The sequence below is a fragment of the Atractosteus spatula genome, chromosome 13 (genome assembly GCF_055471065.1).
Source record: "Atractosteus spatula isolate fAtrSpa1 chromosome 13, fAtrSpa1.hap1, whole genome shotgun sequence".
In the NCBI taxonomy this organism is placed as follows: Eukaryota; Metazoa; Chordata; class Actinopteri; order Semionotiformes; family Lepisosteidae; genus Atractosteus; species Atractosteus spatula.
Genome location: NC_142718.1, coordinates 23466152 through 23483097, shown reverse-complemented (window position 1 = coordinate 23483097; position 16946 = coordinate 23466152). Strand labels below are relative to the sequence as shown.

Genomic DNA, 16946 nt, shown 5'->3' with positions numbered 1-16946 from the left:
GTTTATTTTAGGTGTGCTCTCAAAAAGGGGAGAGAGAGGTGAGCCAGTGTAAGTCATCATTATGTCTTATATATTGGCTCGGCTTGGTGGAAAGAACATTCCTTGTCTGCTTGATGATAACTGTATTTGATGGCGTAAAAGTACTCATTAATTATAAACTGAGGTAGATAGGGGTGTTACATAGTTAATTGTATTTCTGTGGAAGTCATTTGAGGATAAAAAGTAACGGTGATTTGAGATACACTACTTTGTCCCTTTATTGCAATCATGTTAAAAAATGTACATGGGACTCATTGATGAGGAAGGAAGATGTTAAAAAAGAAAAAAATTACACAGACTGTTTGAATTTGAAAATCTGTCCTGCAGCAGACTGATTTGCAAGAAGAACATTATGGCTCACCATTTGTCTGTATGTCGTATCTTTGACTTTGGAACTGATCTTTATTATGGTATCAAGATGTCTATCATAACTCAAGAAAATACCTGCCTAGAAAAAAGCCAATGGATCCATTTTACTGTTATTTTTATACCTCTGCTTAAGATTTCAAAGCCCAACAGAGTAATACTTGATCTATATTATTAACCACAATTACACAAACATGGTTGTTTGGGTATGAGTGACCCATGGAATAGAATAATCTAGGTCTGGTTAGAAGTGGATCTAACAATTGGTGAAATCAGAAAGTCTAGTGGGTATAGAAAGTCACCACCCCCTTTCAAAATGTGTGCCTTTTGTTGTATGACACTCTGAAAATAAAAACAACTTAAATTAGGCTTGTTCCATTTTTATTTACACACAGTAACCCACATTAGACAAGTGAAAATTAAATTCTAAAACATTTTGAAAATAAATATTACAACAGTACAAGGTTCAAATACAATTGCATTTGTAAACTTGGTCAGGTATAACCAGTCACCTTACAGATCACACAACAAACTAATTGGCTCCCACCTGTGATCAATTGTGGTGGTTTTGATTAGCTCAGCTGTTCCTAGAGGATTCCACTGCTTGGATGTGCATTTCAAAGCAAAGAATCAACGATGGGTGGAAAGGTGCTTTCAGAAGAACTTTGAGATAAAGTTGTGGAAAGGCACAAGTCAGGTGATGGGTATAAAAAGATTTCAAAGGTTTTAAGTATCCCATGGAGCACAGTCAAGACTATCATTAAGAAGTGGAAGGCTTATGGCACCAACCAGACCTTGCCTAGATCAGGCCATCCCTCCAGACTGGATGATTGAGCAAGAAGGAGAAAGATCAGAGAGGCTACTAAGAGGCCGATAGCAACTTTGAATGAGCTATGGGCCTTTATGGCAAAGACTGACCATTGTGTACATGTGACAACAATATCACAAGTGCTCCACAAATCTGGCCTGTATGGGAGGGTGGCAAAAAAAGTCTCGTTTATGTTTTGCTAAAAAGCACATTAAGGATTCTTTGGCCAAATGGCAAAAGGTGCTATGGTCAGATGAGACCAAAATCTAACTTTTTGGCCAGAATGCAAAATGGTACGTCTGGTGAAAACCCAATACATCTTGCCATCCAAAGAATACCATAGCTACAGTAAAGCACGGTGATGGCAGCATCCTGTTGTGGGGGTGTTTCTCTTCATCTGGGACTGGGGAACTTGTCAGGATAGAAGGGAATATGGATGGTGCAAAATACAGGCAAATTCTTAAAGAAAACCTGCAGCCCTCAGCCAGGAAGTTGGAAAATGGGAAGATGGTTCACCTTTCAACTTGACCCAAAGCAACCGTATAGTGGCTGAAGGACAGGAAGGTGAATGTCCTTAAGTGGCCTAGTCAGAGCCCCGACCTAAATCCTATAGAAAATCTTGATAGTAATGACTGGAAGAGGGCAGTCCCATCAGCAGTCACCACGCAGTTTGACTGAGCTCGAACAATTCCCCAAGGAGGAATGGTCAAATATTCCTTTCTCTAGATGTGCAAAGTTGGTAGAGATGTATCCAAACAGACTCATTTAATTCATTGTAATTCAAGCAAAAGGTGCTTCCACCCCACCCAGTTATTCTACTTTTTTTTCAGAAATTTTGCTTTTTTTTACTCGGATGTTGCAAGGTACAGTTTGTAAAAGTCTAATTTTATTTGTCTTCTTTTTGAGCTTTAAGGCAACAAAAGCTGAATATTTTGAAAGGGGGTGGTGACTTTCTATACCCACTGCACATTCCTCTCCGGGTCTCATACTCAAGAACATGAAGGACAATTAACGGCTGCATTAAAGGGGTGCTGAAAGCACAAGAGAGGTTACATTTTTCTCTGCAGGTCAACCTGGACTTGATGTTTTGTACTGCCTGTTTTAGTTTTGGACACAGATAGTTTACTTTGTGACTAATGAACAATAGCCTTAAGGGGCTTTCAATTTGTGGATGTAACTGCCCAAACCAGGGTGTTTTTCTCACAGTGTTATATATTCTACTTAAGTACAGATTATGTATTTCCTTAACCCTTTTAAACAATATAGACATTATAGAGGTGTTATTTAGAAGGATTCTCTGGCTTCTAATCACTGTGTAATTGACAGTTCACAAATACCTATACTCATTACAAATCACTAAACAACTAGACTAGAGGACCAGTTAATAAGTACAGTTGTTTATGAATTCATAATGATTATTTCAAAGATCATGGTAGTTTACACTTGATTTGTGTTGTATATACTCATCTGCTAGTAAATTAATATTGAAAATGTAGATAGACTTCTTCTGCTGTATTGAATCAGAGTTATGCTGTCAACAACGCGGTGTCTCCCATCATTCAGACTGTTCCATTGGTATGAAATTTCTGATCCAAGTAAAAACACTGCTGTTTCTCCACCATCACCACTAGCATGGAGGTATAAAAGATGTGCTGTTTTAGAAAAAAAAAAGTCCCCCTCCATTAGGTGACTGTTGGCTAAACATGCTGGGACTCATTTTCTTCTTGGGGCAACCTGCCCACATTCTGCATTAACTAGAAGACTGGCATATTTCCATCCTTACAAAATACAGGCTATTATCTAAATTAGAATATTGTAGAGGCTACAGCATGACAAAATGGCATGACTTGTTCTTCTAAGTAAAAAAGAGCTGTGAGCTAAAATTTTTTATAAGATCCTCAAAATATGTAATTTCTGTCTCATCTCCTGTATTAGAGCACAGCTTCAGTCTGATCGAGGGTTTTAGCAAAGCTCTTGCCTGGATTATTCTAGTCATGAATAAAAAATTCTAAGGCCTGTTTTCATGAATTCTTTGTGTTGAAAGATCTTGTTTTCAGTATGTTAATTTCCCTTGTGGCTGAAATGGGGGACCTCAGCTGTTCACTGTCCTCTTTCAGTGTTGAAAATATTTAGTGAATCTTTACCAGTATTTTAATATTAATATTTTATTATTATTAATACCTTTTTCCTACGTGTGTGTTTTCTGTAACCATAATATTGTCTCAAGTCATGTGTAGAACAGATTGGTTTTCTTGGAATGTGGATAGTTTAAATCTTAATGTATAAATAAACTTTAAATGTCTCTGTTAGCTTAAGATCTTGAGTAATCAAAGGAATGGTGTTTCGTACACTTGAACTGGCTAAATAAATAATTGCTACTGCCCTTTGCTGTTGGTTATTTTTTGCAATAGAAATAGTTTACTAGGATATTACATTCACACATTTCTGATGGGAAGAGTGCAGGATTCAAATAGCTTCCAACAGCATATTAGCTGCAACAGAAGGAACTATGTGAATTAAATTGTGTTACTAAATTGATTTATCAGACAAGATGCAAAAACTGATTTAGTTTCTTAAAAAACAGCCTTCTTTTTCTCGATGAAACAATTACAATGACCACATTATCTTTTTTTTGTTTTTGACTGAAGTTTATATTATTATCCAAAATCATTTTAGCATTGCAACTTCCATTAAAACATACATTGTTTAATTTGACTTAAGAGTAGAAGATTATTACTAAAGCCTCTCACTTTTCTTCGTGTTATTTAGGAATTGCAGTCCCTTAAATTACTGGAAGAGGGACACGTGGAACAAACAAATAGACAATGAACCTTATTATCAGTGGGCTTGGATGAAAATACCTTAAGAAAATCAATGCCAATGTTCTTTTTTCTCCTGTCTAGATAGGCAGGTCTAAACATATTTAGACTATCCACAGCATTAAGAAATAGCCTCGTAGTGTTTTGTTACTTCCAAGAATTTTGGAAAGGTGAAAGAATAACAAATTGGAGCTTGTGCAGACTGATTTTTAAAAATACTAGTGGGTGCAATGTAACAAAAAAAATAGCGCTGAAAGTAGTTTAATATCACTCATGTATTTTGCAATGTGTTTCATATGTTTCTCTATTAATGCTTGTGCACATTTACAGATAGGCATATTAGTGTTAACAGAACAGAATATTGAATACATACCTGTCAGCAACTCTTTCTAATTTGTACTCTGAAAATCTGGTGTGACAGGGGAGAATGCTCTTTGGACTGTGAGAGGAAACCTCTGCACTCAGGGAAAACTGATGTGAACATGTGGAGAAAATAGAAACTCCATGCAGATAGTAACCCAAGTCCAGGATTGAACCCAGGGCTCCAGCGCTGTGAGGAAGCAATGCTAACCACTGCATCACCATGCCACCCTTTTCTATATAATAAATTAAATAATTACATTTGTTAATGTGTTTCGCTGTACAAATAGTAACAGAACACAATTTGATGCCAGTATTCTTTCTGTGATATTAGGGATAAATTATTGATTTTCACCCAGTCATAGGCTGTAGAACAAAAAAACAGGTAGTGAAACTGAGATGAAATTACATAAATGAAGGATGAAGTGAACGAATCCGTACAGTATATTGACTATAATTATTACTCCACAGCATGACATGACCAGGTCCATGAGAAAAGGCATGATGCTAAGTAATGTGATAAAATGCTGTTATTGCTTTGATGCAGGTAATTGTAAGCAGAGAAAAAGGTTTTTTTTCCAAAGGAGCCGGAAGCAGCTAATTTAACATTTGTACAACATCAGGTGATCTTTATGCCATATTTAGTGTTTATTGCATCGCAGATCATCCAATCACCTCTGAGAAGAGTATCTCTATAACGGTACATCCATTTGACTTGAAAATCAAAAGGCATATAGATGGATACATTCATGGTATCAGAGAAATGAAAATGACCAAATTGTTGATATGTGCCTTGTCCTGACCAAGAACCAATTCAGAAAAAATTCTCAGCTTCCAGTGGTAACTATTTCTCTGGCAGTTTGGCTGTGATGCACTTAATCCTGTACATTTCCCCATAACGAGAAGTGCACTGGAGAGTGATCAGATGATCACGATAATTGTTTCTTTGTATTATTATATAGTATTATTAGTGCTACTGCTTAACTTGTAACATATGAGTGGGTGGACTCAAACTAAAATGTAAATTTTAAATTCATTATACTTTGAATTTGCAGGTATTCCTATTTAATTAAAGTGTATTTTATAAATAGATAGGATATACATTTTGCTTAACCTTATTCTTTAACTGAAAAAAGTTACTTTGAGAAGTAATGCTGATAATCAAAACAATTGTCCAAACTGAACCAAAAATAAAAAAGCAAATAAATCACATTTACATACTATAGTAAACAACATACAGTGGTGTGAAAAAGTGTTTGCCCCCTTCCTGATTTCTTATTTTTTTGCATGTTTGTCACACTGAAATGTTTCAGATCATCAAACAAATTGAAATATTAGATAAAGATAACACAAGTAAACACAAAATGCAGTTTTTAAATGAAGGTTTTTATTATTAAGGGGAAAAAAAAATCCAAATCTTTCATGGCCCTGTGTGAAAAAGTGATTGCCCCCCCTGTTAAAACATAAATCAACTGTGGTTTATCACATCTTTGGAAAGCTGAGTTCAATTTCTCTAGCCACACCCAGGCCTGATTACTGCCACACCTGTTCTCAATCAAGAAATCACTTAAATAGGACCTGCCTGACAAAGTGAAGTAGACCAAAAGATCCTCAAAAGCTAGACATCATGCTGCGATCCAAAGAAATTCAGGACCAAATGAGAAACAGAGTAATTGAGATTTATCGGTCTGGAAAAGTTTATAAAGCCATTTCTAAAGCTTTGGGACTCCAGCGAACCACAGTGAGAGCCATTATCCACAAATGGCGAAAACATGGAACAGTGGTGAACCTTCCCAGGAGTGGCCGGCCGACCAAAATTGCCCCAAGAGCGCAGCGACGACTCATCCAAGAGGTCAGAAAAAAACCCACAACAACATCCAAAGAACTGCAGGCTTCACTTGCCTCAGTTAAGGTCAGTGTTCATGACTCCACCATAAGAAAGAGACTGGGCAAAATTGGCCTGCATGGCAGAGTTCCAAGACGAAAACCACTGCTGAGCAAAAGGAACATAAAGGCTCGTCTCAGTTTTGCCAGAAAACATCTTGATGATCCCCAAGACTTTTGGGAAAATACTCTGTGGACTGACGAGACAAAAGTTGAACTTTTTGGAAGGTGTGTGTCCCATTACATCTGACGTAAAAGTAACACAGCATTTCAGAAAAGGAACATCATACCAACAGTAAAATATGGTGGTGGTAGTGTGATGGTCTGGGGCTGTTTTGCTGCTTCAGGACCTGGAAGACTTGCTGTGGTAAATGGAACCATGAATTCTGCTGTCTACCAAAAAATCCTGAAGGAGAATGTCCCGCCATCTGTTCGTGACCTCAAGCTGAAGCGCACTTGGGTTCTGCAGCAGGACACTGATCCAAAACACACCAGCAAGTCCACCTCTGAATGGCTTAAGAAAAACAAAATGAAGACTTTGGAGTGGCCTAGTTAAAGTCCTGACCTGAATCCGATTGAGATGTTGTGGAATGACCTTAAAAAAGCGGTTAAGGCTCAAAAACCCTCCAATGTGGCTGAATTACAACAATTCTGCAAAGATGAGTGGGCCAAAATTCCTCCACAGCGCTGTAAAAGACTCATTGCCAGTTATCGCAAACGCTTGATTGCAGTTGTTGCTGCTAAGGGTGGCACAACCAGTTATTAGGTTTAGGGGGCAATTACTTTTTCACACAGGGCCATGTAGGTTTGGATTTTTTTTTCCCTTAATAATAAAAACCTTCATTTAAAAACTGCATTTTGTGTTTACTTGTGTTATCTTTGTCTAATATTTCAATTTGTTTGATGATCTGAAACATTTCAGTGTGACAAATGCAAAAAAATAAGAAATCAGGAAGGGGGCATACACTTTTTCACACCACTGTATATGAGATTCACTCGATAGTATTTCTTCTTGCCTTTCACATGTATGTGATCCTTTTGTAAACCCTGTGGTTTTCAAGTGACAACCAGCAAGCCAGTGATTGTCAGAGATGATACCAGCCACTCAAAAGCCAATATAGATTGAATATGAAGCAATTTTTCAGTAGCTTAATATGTTTTATGCTTTGTAAATTTCAGGTAACTAAAAGATTTACTTGAGTCTTGAAAGTTTTAATTTTTCTTTTAGAATTTGAAAACATTTGTACCTGATTCTGTTTCTTAACAAAGCTCACAAAAGGCTGATCATTGCAATGTATATATTTATTAATTTAATTTTGATAGAGCTACTGTACTGGTTCTGTTCTGCCTTTTAATTAAATTAATACACAATGCATATGAAATGAAATACTTATGATAATGCTTTAACTAAAATTCCATTTGTGGTGTTACCTAATTTTTTTGTGCTTTTAATTTTCTGCATTAGTTTAATATAGATTTTTTTCAGCATGTGACGTAAAAGTGAATTTTGCATCTAGAATACAATGACTAGAGTTCTAGGTTTTTAGAGTGCAATAATGTTTAAAAGAAGGTAGATAAGAAAAAAGTCAAAGCTGATTCAATGCTAATTTACACTGTCTTGCAGAAGTATTAACCTCTTCCAACGGTGTCCCATTTTGTTGATTGCAAATGATTTAAACATTATTAAAGTGAATATTTTAATAAAAACTTTAATGCTAAAAATGCACATTTTCACGTGTGAAAGAAACTTATTGTATACATACATATACATACCTTTTTTAATTAACAACATGTGAAATCATTGAAAGGGAGTGAGTATTTTTGCATGGCACTCTATGTATTTTGAATCATTACTGCAGGTAACCAAGCACAATTTCAGTCTCTGCAAAATGGCACATGCAGCTGAGTTTTAAAATTTAAAGCCAAAAAAGATTTAAGTCTATATTTTTGTACTAGTAGGTCAATTATTCAGTACACTGGCTATACACTGTATATGCTATCTTATTCTCTTTTGATTAGGTGTTTATTTCTCATTCTTCATTGGTTAAAGTACCTTGATGAAGTGAGTGGTCAAGAACATATATTAAAATTACTTCTCAATGTATCAAGGTTCTCTGACATGTAAAGAGCTGTCAAATCTGATTATCAGATTAAATTAAATCAAATTTGTCAGCATTTTGTTAATTCCCTACTGATAAAAAATCTTCTAACTTTTTTTTTCTTCCCCCAACCAGATGGAGTGCTTCGTGAACTCAAGATTTTCCATCATTCGTGTGCATTGAAGATGGATGAAGGCCCATGCAAAGCAAGCAAACTCAGTTTCTATTTTAATGTTAATACTCATAAATGTGAAACTTTTCTGTATGGAGGCTGTCTGGGGAATGCAAACAATTTTGAAACCTTGGCAGAATGTGAAGAAAAGTGTTTAGTAACACGTAAGTTTCTTTTTTATATAATTCACCACAATATTTTTAAAAGTAGGAGCTGCAAATGTGGATTATGAATTTGGCTAAGCGGATGTTGATATACTATATCCTGTCTTTTCTAACTGCTTGAATGTAGTACATATTTATGTTTACACATACACCAGTGATCAGGATAAAGGGAGTACACACTATCTCTTGACCTTTTCAAAGGAAATTGCAACATAGGATATGTTTTGCTATCCTTTGACTGCAGTGTTAAGAAAATAAGCAATCGCAGTTTCATAGGATCTTGGCATCCTGTCTCGAAAGTTTAGTAGCCTTTCACCTTTCAGTTCAAATAATCTCCCAGAACAGATTTGTCTTGAACAGTTTTGTTCCTCATTGTTATTTTCAAACTGCAGCACTTGGTTGGTTTAAGGACAAGAGATTAGCAAGGCCAGTGCATACATTTTAAAAATGTTTCTTCCTCATTGCATTTGAATCTGTCATATTGCTTAATGTCATCATCATGTTGGGGAAAAAAACCTTCACTCATAGATTCAGTTTTCTGGGTACTATATGATATTAAACAATAAAGCACTATTAGGACTGGATCATGCATTCTTATTATTGCACAAGCACGCTGACCCCAGATCTTCAGTTTTTTACCACTGTACTTTACGTTGGCACTACACAAGATTTGACTTTTTTATTTCTCCTACTGTTTACTCTTAGAGGTGACATTTTCAAGCATTGTTTCATGTCTTCTCCTTTTCAATTATCTTTTGATCATCCATCTATTATCACAAAGCTGTATATTCTGGATTAGGGTTATAGTAGTTTGGAGCCTATCCTGAAAGCACAAGGCACAAGTCACTGTGGACAGGATGCCAGTCCATCACATGACGCACACACTTATGGGCATAAAATGGTGGCTAGGTGGCTCTGTAATCTTTTAAAAAGTCTTTAGCATTAATCTTTTTTTTTGTTTTCCTTATTTTAGCAAAAGGTTTTTTTAAGACACAACTCTTTTCAACACATGCATTCTTTAAGACACTTCTCCCCCTTTTTTCAGAGCGCAACCTGATGTGAAATTGAAATGATCAGTAAATTAAGTACTGGGTAGGGAATGCACTTCACTGTTTACACATTTTTTATGTCACTGGTTGCTGAATGCAGTATTCACATCTGTCATGTAAGAAAGCAAATATTCATTACAGGATAGTGATCTTTTCAGCAGCTGACATTACACAGACAAATGATCTGGATAGCATACCCCCAGTTCTCACTGATGGCTTTTATGATCTGTCTATGTTAGGATCTTTAATGTTTTGTGTAAAACCATATCGAAGTGAAATTCACCTTTTTTTTTCTTGGACGATTTGAAGTAATTTAAATTCCTTTGAATTAAAATGGTATATGACATACAAGAGCATAGAATTCTGCTTCTGCTTTAAGGCCCAGGGATGTAATTTGTAAATTTAAGGCTGTAATTTTACCCTTTTTATATTCATTAAGGTAATAAGTAAGAAAACAGATTAAGTCATATACGTAGCATCGTGAATGTTTTGTGACATTGCTCTTTTTTATCTGAACGTATGTTGCTTGAGTGGTATTATTGAGTAACATTTAAATAGAAGTAAACTTAATTTGATGGTACAGAACGTTCGTTATGTCTTGAAAATGGTACAGTACATTTACAGACATAAAAAGCTATGGTAAGCAGGCAGTCTAAATTATAGCTGAGATGGAAAATGTGAAATGTCGTGAATCATTTCATAAGGTTCAGACCTATCTTTGCTTTGTGCTGCTAAATTCATTCCTAATTACTTAGGCAGAATTTTCAAGCCCTCTATAAGCTTATCACATGAACATTAAAACAGACTTAACCTTTTGACTATGTAATATCAATTTACATCCTTCATTTACATTTGTATTAGTCCTAGAGATGCTTTTAAAGCATGGCCCCATCTGCAGGGGTAATATAGTAGTATGTGAAATGATTAGCAGAGTGCGTGTGACTGAATTGCTCTATATGCTTTTTTTCAAATTCAAGACTGGAAAAAAAAAGAATGACTCTGACATACCTTTCTAAAAAGTACATCTGGATATTCAAAAGAGATACAAGCCAAGCAATCTAAAGTATTTGCTCTGATGATAGACTGGCACTTTGCAAAAAATATTTTAATGAATCAAATCCACAAACATTGTTTGCGTTTCCAAATAAAATGAGGTTAGGATATTAAATATTTTTTTCTATGGTATGCAGGCCGCCAGCCAGCAGTTAGGAAACGCTTTATTTCTTATAGATGGTGCTAAAAAAATCTATCATGCCATCTGGCATTATGTCTGCTTTCATGGCAGTGATCCAGCAAGTGTAGATTGTTGATTAGATAAGTAGACTGAATCATTTTACTATCATAAACAACAGCATTTGAATGGATATTATACCGGTTATATGTTTATGTGTAAACACACATACATTACACATGTTTATGTGTAAATATAATGCTGAAAAACTGATTAGGAATAATTAAGACATGATAATGTGATGCTACGGGGTTCACGTGGGCGCCCTTGCCGCTGCCGCATCAGGTCGGCCCCCCACCGTCGGGGACTCGAACCCACTTAACAGGGACCCAGCCTGTTGAGCTAAAGAGAGATCTCCCCTCAGCCCAGCGGCTGCAGCCCCTGCTATCACAGGGAAGGGCAGTGACGTCACCGCTCTGATAAGCCGGCTCTTACACCCTCACTGGTGGCCGTATGCGTTACAATAATTAAATCTTCTCAATTGACATTTTTTGTTGCGTTTTGTATTTTTTGCACGCAGTGGTGTATCAGTTTTAGATTTTGCGAGATTCATGTCCCTATTACTTTCCAATTTATGTTTTTTTCCTTTATTATTATGTACAGTATATACTATCATCTTATTTGCTTAATTCTTTCTATTTTTCCCCTTACCATTGTTCATCAATGTGATTTAAGATAATTTGTTTTCATTCCCTCTCTGTTTAGCTGGCAAAAACCCCTGCCACTTAGAGGAGGAGCCCGGACCCTGCCGAGGAGTATTCACTCGGTATTTCTTCAACTCCTCAGCCCAGAAGTGCGATCGTATGATTTATGGAGGCTGTTTTGGAAATGCCAATAACTTCAAAACATTAAAAGACTGTCAGGCTACCTGCCATAAAAAAAGTAAGTAATGAAGTTTATAACCAAAGTTCAGGCGGAAGGTTAGATCTTAATCTCTTGCACTTTTTCCCTCTTTCCTATGTGTATATATATAAATTTGTCATGCACGTGGGACTTCCCTTCGCATGTCTTTCTCATACCCCTCCTGCTACCCCATCTACACCCTAGCAGCAGCTCCCTAGCTCATTCCTTGCAATGGTGAAGTGAGGGTTTAGGCATCCAAACAGCTAGGCGAGTCACAAATATCAGATGCGGTCTACACATTTAATTTCTCTGTCACATACATAAGGATCTAACCTAACATCTGAAAACTAATTTCTTGTAAAGGTATACATACAGTGGTAGGTGGTAACACCATCATCCCAGAATTCAGTGTAATCCCAATTTGTCAATTTTCTTCCAGGGCTATTAGTCTAATTTCGATTTAGTAATGATTTTAACAGAAGAAAAATGAAGATAGAGTTCATCTCTTCTTAGGTTAACCCTCACACATAAATTCCTCCTTTAGCATCATTTAAACTGAAAACAGTATTTAAAAAATATTTTATTATCTCTCCATTTAATTTCTAATTGCAATATAGTTCTAATGTAAATAACTAAAACATTTGACTGTTTTCTTTCATTTGACTGATAGACATGTTCTATCAGTGATAATTTTCATGTTTTGTGGATTGATTTTACAAGCTGGCTCCCAGCTCTAGTTCAAGCATAGTACAATCTCATCAGCTCTCCTCAAATAACTTAACCTTTGGAATGTCATTAGACATTATTAAAAGAAGGTTTTTAAAAATATTATACTCATCAATCTGGTCATTTTTTAGAAATTCTGATCTATATGTAATCAGTCATCACAATGAATCATGCCAGTACTGAATGCTTTTTCTGCTCTTTGGAAGGCATTGCCAACTTTAAATTCATATTTGCCAGTGAATTGCTGTGCCTTGCCCAACTGCATTAAAGTGATTTTGTTTTCAGGCCTAAAGGAACAGAAGAGAAAGAGCACATGCATATTCAAATGTTTCTTGTATTGCTGAGTTCAGTAAAGATTTGTAACCATCACAGTTCTACTAGTACTACTACTATTTCATTTCATTTATAAAATGCTTTCCATCACAAAATAAATTAAAGTGTTTTACACATAAGAAGGGACCACTTCAAGTAAAATGATGTACTTCATTAACTAGTTAGTAGATTTTATATGTAGAGCTGGTGTGTGGTGAGTGTACTGGTGCATTATAGCTGCTGTTGCATCATCCAGGTGGATGCTGCACACTGGTGGTGGTGGAGGGGATCCCCATTACCTGTAAAGCACTTTGAGTGAAGTGTCCAGAAAAGCACTATATTAGTATAAGAATTATTTTTATGAATTCAATTAGTTTTACTAAACTGGTAATCAGAAGCATGAGCCATATTTAAAACTACAAAGAAAGCCTGCCTAAGTGTGTAATGCATACGAAGCAGTATGCAGTTGTATTATTTAATCGGGGTGGGGGTTTCAGATTGGCAGCTACTCGCACTTATTACAAGTGGTAGCTAGGTATCACTGTTGGTGATATTGGTGCTGTAAGCGGGGCAGATGTGTTCTCTAGACAAGATTCATATTTGTAGTTTTAGAAATTATTCAAAAACAAGCTATAGAATTTGAAAATATGACTAACAATGCAATGTAATAGAAGAACAGTGTAATTATGTGAGAAAGCAATCCATAAGTCCATTAAGTCAATTAAAAAACATTTAAATGAAGTGTTGAATGCAATTATATTTTTATATTATCTGTAGTAGACAGCTGGTTGCTTATCTTATTTAGAGGACAAAATTATGAGAAAGAGGTATGTTTTTTTTCTATAAGATATTATACTGGATACATATATGCTTTCATGAATGTTATACTTTGTATGTGGTTCACAACACAAGTTTGCTGCTTTGCCACATGCAGAAGCTTACTTTAGTGCTTTTGATGTGCTTAACCAATAAATTAATCCTATATTGATTTTTTCCCTACAATTTTCCGACAACTTGTCCTAAACTGCTTTTTCCATTTGTTTTGAATCTAGAAAATGTTGCATAACATGTTCCTAGGATTATTTTTTCAGGCATCCAATTCTTGAAACCAACTTTATTGCCAAGTATTAAAATGCTTTTAGTGCTATAGTTGTATGATGTAAGGCTTTCAGGAGAAGAGGTGCAGGTCTTCACATGTTTTTAGAATGTTTTTTTCTCTTCTTAGCTATCCTAGATCATGCCATCTAAACATATGCTTTTCATTAAACATCCAGGCTTATTAAATTATTTTTGTTCTCTAAAGTAGTCATTTTTCATCGTTGTGTGGCAGCAAAAAAGGTAGTTTTTAGTCTATATGGCTGATCACAATTGTAAAGTGGTTTTTAACAAATGTACATGTGTAAAAGGAGGATAAGATTTATTTAAATAGATTCTAAATGCTAATCACATTCTCTTTTCATGCAATCCAAGCAGAGCCTCACACTGTGGAAGATAGTGACAAACATACTGATACCAAACCAAACATAATACCTGTGATTTATTTTGGTAAGTATTTTTTTGATAAGAAGTGATTACATTTTATCAATGGAAAGTTAAATATTTAAAAGGATAGTTATGCCATTCATTAAATCAGAAAGCATTTATTTTTAAAAATATTTTTTGATAATCAAATAATTTGCATCATTTAAATATACATTTTATCTGTTATTAAACAGCAAATCTGTATATAGTGGATCATGTGCAATAAACAACATACTACAGAATATGTTAAAAAGCACAGGCTTCCAAATGGCTCACCTACCAATATGGTTTGCTCAGAGTTGGGGACTATAGCTCAGACATCTTTGACTTGGGGCCTGGGTCATGTGACCACATAAGACCAATGTAACTGGGATTCCCCAATAGCAGCATACAATTTTCAGAGAATGACTTTGGTTTTTGTTGGCCAGGGTGGTTTTGTCATGAAACACTGTAGCAGAAGACATGATATTAATCCAATTAGGGCTCTTGTGTTGGCACTGTGGGGCTTATTGTATCTCAGAGTTCTCATTCTCAGACACAGGTGTATTTTTGAAGAAGTGCTAAGATTAATTTTGCGATTAATTTTATAAATGTAGGCTTTCTTGAATGGCTTAAGTAGTAAGCTGACACTGGTTAAGTCCCATAGTGCAGATATTAGCAGTTCAAGTCTGTGTCATTTCATTAATTTACTTTAATCAGGAGTCCCTCGGTTGGAGGATACAACTGGCTGTGTGTCATCACTGATACAAGAGTCAGCTAGGGCTACTTTGGTTTCTAGGGATTCCTACAGCAATTTCTGAGACCTTACAGACATTCAAGCTTACAGATGTATAGTAAGCTTTCCTCGGCTACATGACTTTGACAGGTGAACATGATAAAGGAGTTGTGAGCTAAGGTCCTCATGGGTAACTTTATACAATAATTGTAATAGTTATGGTAATTCTGTTTTGTGCTGTGCATAGTTTAAAAAATATATCAGCAATTACATTCTAAAACCTCCCCAAACAGTAACAGTAACTGCAAACAAAATAGGCTATATCAGAGAGAGTGTATTGATAGAGAATTAGTTTTGTTTTACTTTCTTGAACAAAAATTATAGTGAACAAACTTCACAGGGTAATTAAGCATTAACTGGAAATCTGTAGAGCACATATAAAATATCTGCTTTATTGCTACATATTTTAGGTGGTGTGTGTGTGAAAACTGTACTAAAAGCAGGTTAAAACTTGTCAGAGAATTCTTTTGTATACGACTTCTAGCACTTGTAGAGTACATAGAAGTTAGAAACATAAATGACCGAATACTCACAATATCATTGTTGACTGGGGAAAAAATGAGGTTATTGGGTCTAACAACAACTGTATACTGCACTGAAGGAACAGGTGAGGAATATCAAGTACCGTTTTCTCCAGTGTGTCCTGATGTGCACAGGGAGTTAAAAAAAAGCAGTTTGTGGTTTCCTATGCATTTTTTTAGTTCTGATTTGCAGAGATTTGTATTGCTTATACACAGGTTTCTGATGGTGTAGGCTTCTAAATGGCATGAGTGGCCTCGGAGAAATGAGTGCCTGTACCTAAAGAAGAAAGGTGAAATTGATTACATTTTAATGATACTGCAGCAAAAAGAGAATTGTTACCCCTTCAACCTAGAGTTATAGAAAATGGATGCATCTGCAAATCTTCTAATCAGTGTCAATTAAAAAAAATGGAATTGCACTTAAATAAGGAGGTCTAGCTTCAATAATACTTGTAGACATTTGATAAATCATGAGTAAAACTAAGAAAATAGTAATTGATGGTAGAAAATTCCAATGTGAGAGTTTTCTCATTTTTATGTTCAAACTTATAAAAACTCAATTTTTACATTAAGGTATATTTTATTGAATGATGTAACTGGGATATATGTCACTTAAACCAAATCAATAAATGCTTTTTAGGAGTAACTATAAATTCTTAAATTAAACCTTTGAAAAGGTAAGTCAGAGTATGTTTACTATCACCTTCGGGTATAGATCTTGTCGGTTCTTTCCAACTGGTGATGAGAAGGCTTTCATTGCAACCTGGATAATATTATGTTTACCAGATGAATGCAGTGCTTTTGTGAGCTTAGCAAATGTTGCTAAAGATCCTGTGTAATGTTCAGACTCCCTTAGTGAAAGCTCTTTTCAACCCCACGAAATTGGATTTTGGTCATGGTTATTATAACAACAGGGATTGCTAATGGGAATAATACCTTTGTTGGAACAAACACTTCAAAAAAATGAAAGATTTGGTTTGTCCTGAGGTATTTTACACCCACCCCTTGTATGTTAAAGAATTTTAAATAGGAGGAATAAACTGTATTCTTTGACTTTCTCTTGTTCTGTGTCCTGGACTGTAAAGTAGTAGATCCTGAGAATCAGAGTTTTTTTGTGTTATTTATGGTATTTAACTTTATATCTATAAATTCTTAAATTAGTTCCAAATCAGGCACTTACAATATTTTATGGAATGGGAAGAGAAAAGCCTCAGAACTCCAGTTCCTTGAGAGGCTGGATTGAACACAGTTTAATTA

The 16946-nt window shown here is 35.5% G+C and overlaps 1 protein-coding gene across 2 annotated transcripts in view; it reads left to right on the top strand.

Annotated features, from left to right (window-relative positions):
* Positions 1-16946, top strand: part of tfpia (tissue factor pathway inhibitor a) — a 49021-nt gene that overhangs the window by 20194 nt on the left and 11881 nt on the right. The window contains exons 2-4 of one of the 2 annotated variants that reach the window (XM_088930235.1): positions 8511-8711; positions 11697-11873; positions 14346-14417. In XM_088930235.1, the coding sequence (XP_088786361.1) occupies positions 8511-8711; positions 11697-11873; positions 14346-14417 (450 nt within the window). Of the gene's footprint in view, positions 1-8510; positions 8712-11696; positions 11874-14342; positions 14418-16946 lie in introns of both variants that reach the window. The other variant, XM_088930234.1, reaches the window with a different exon arrangement.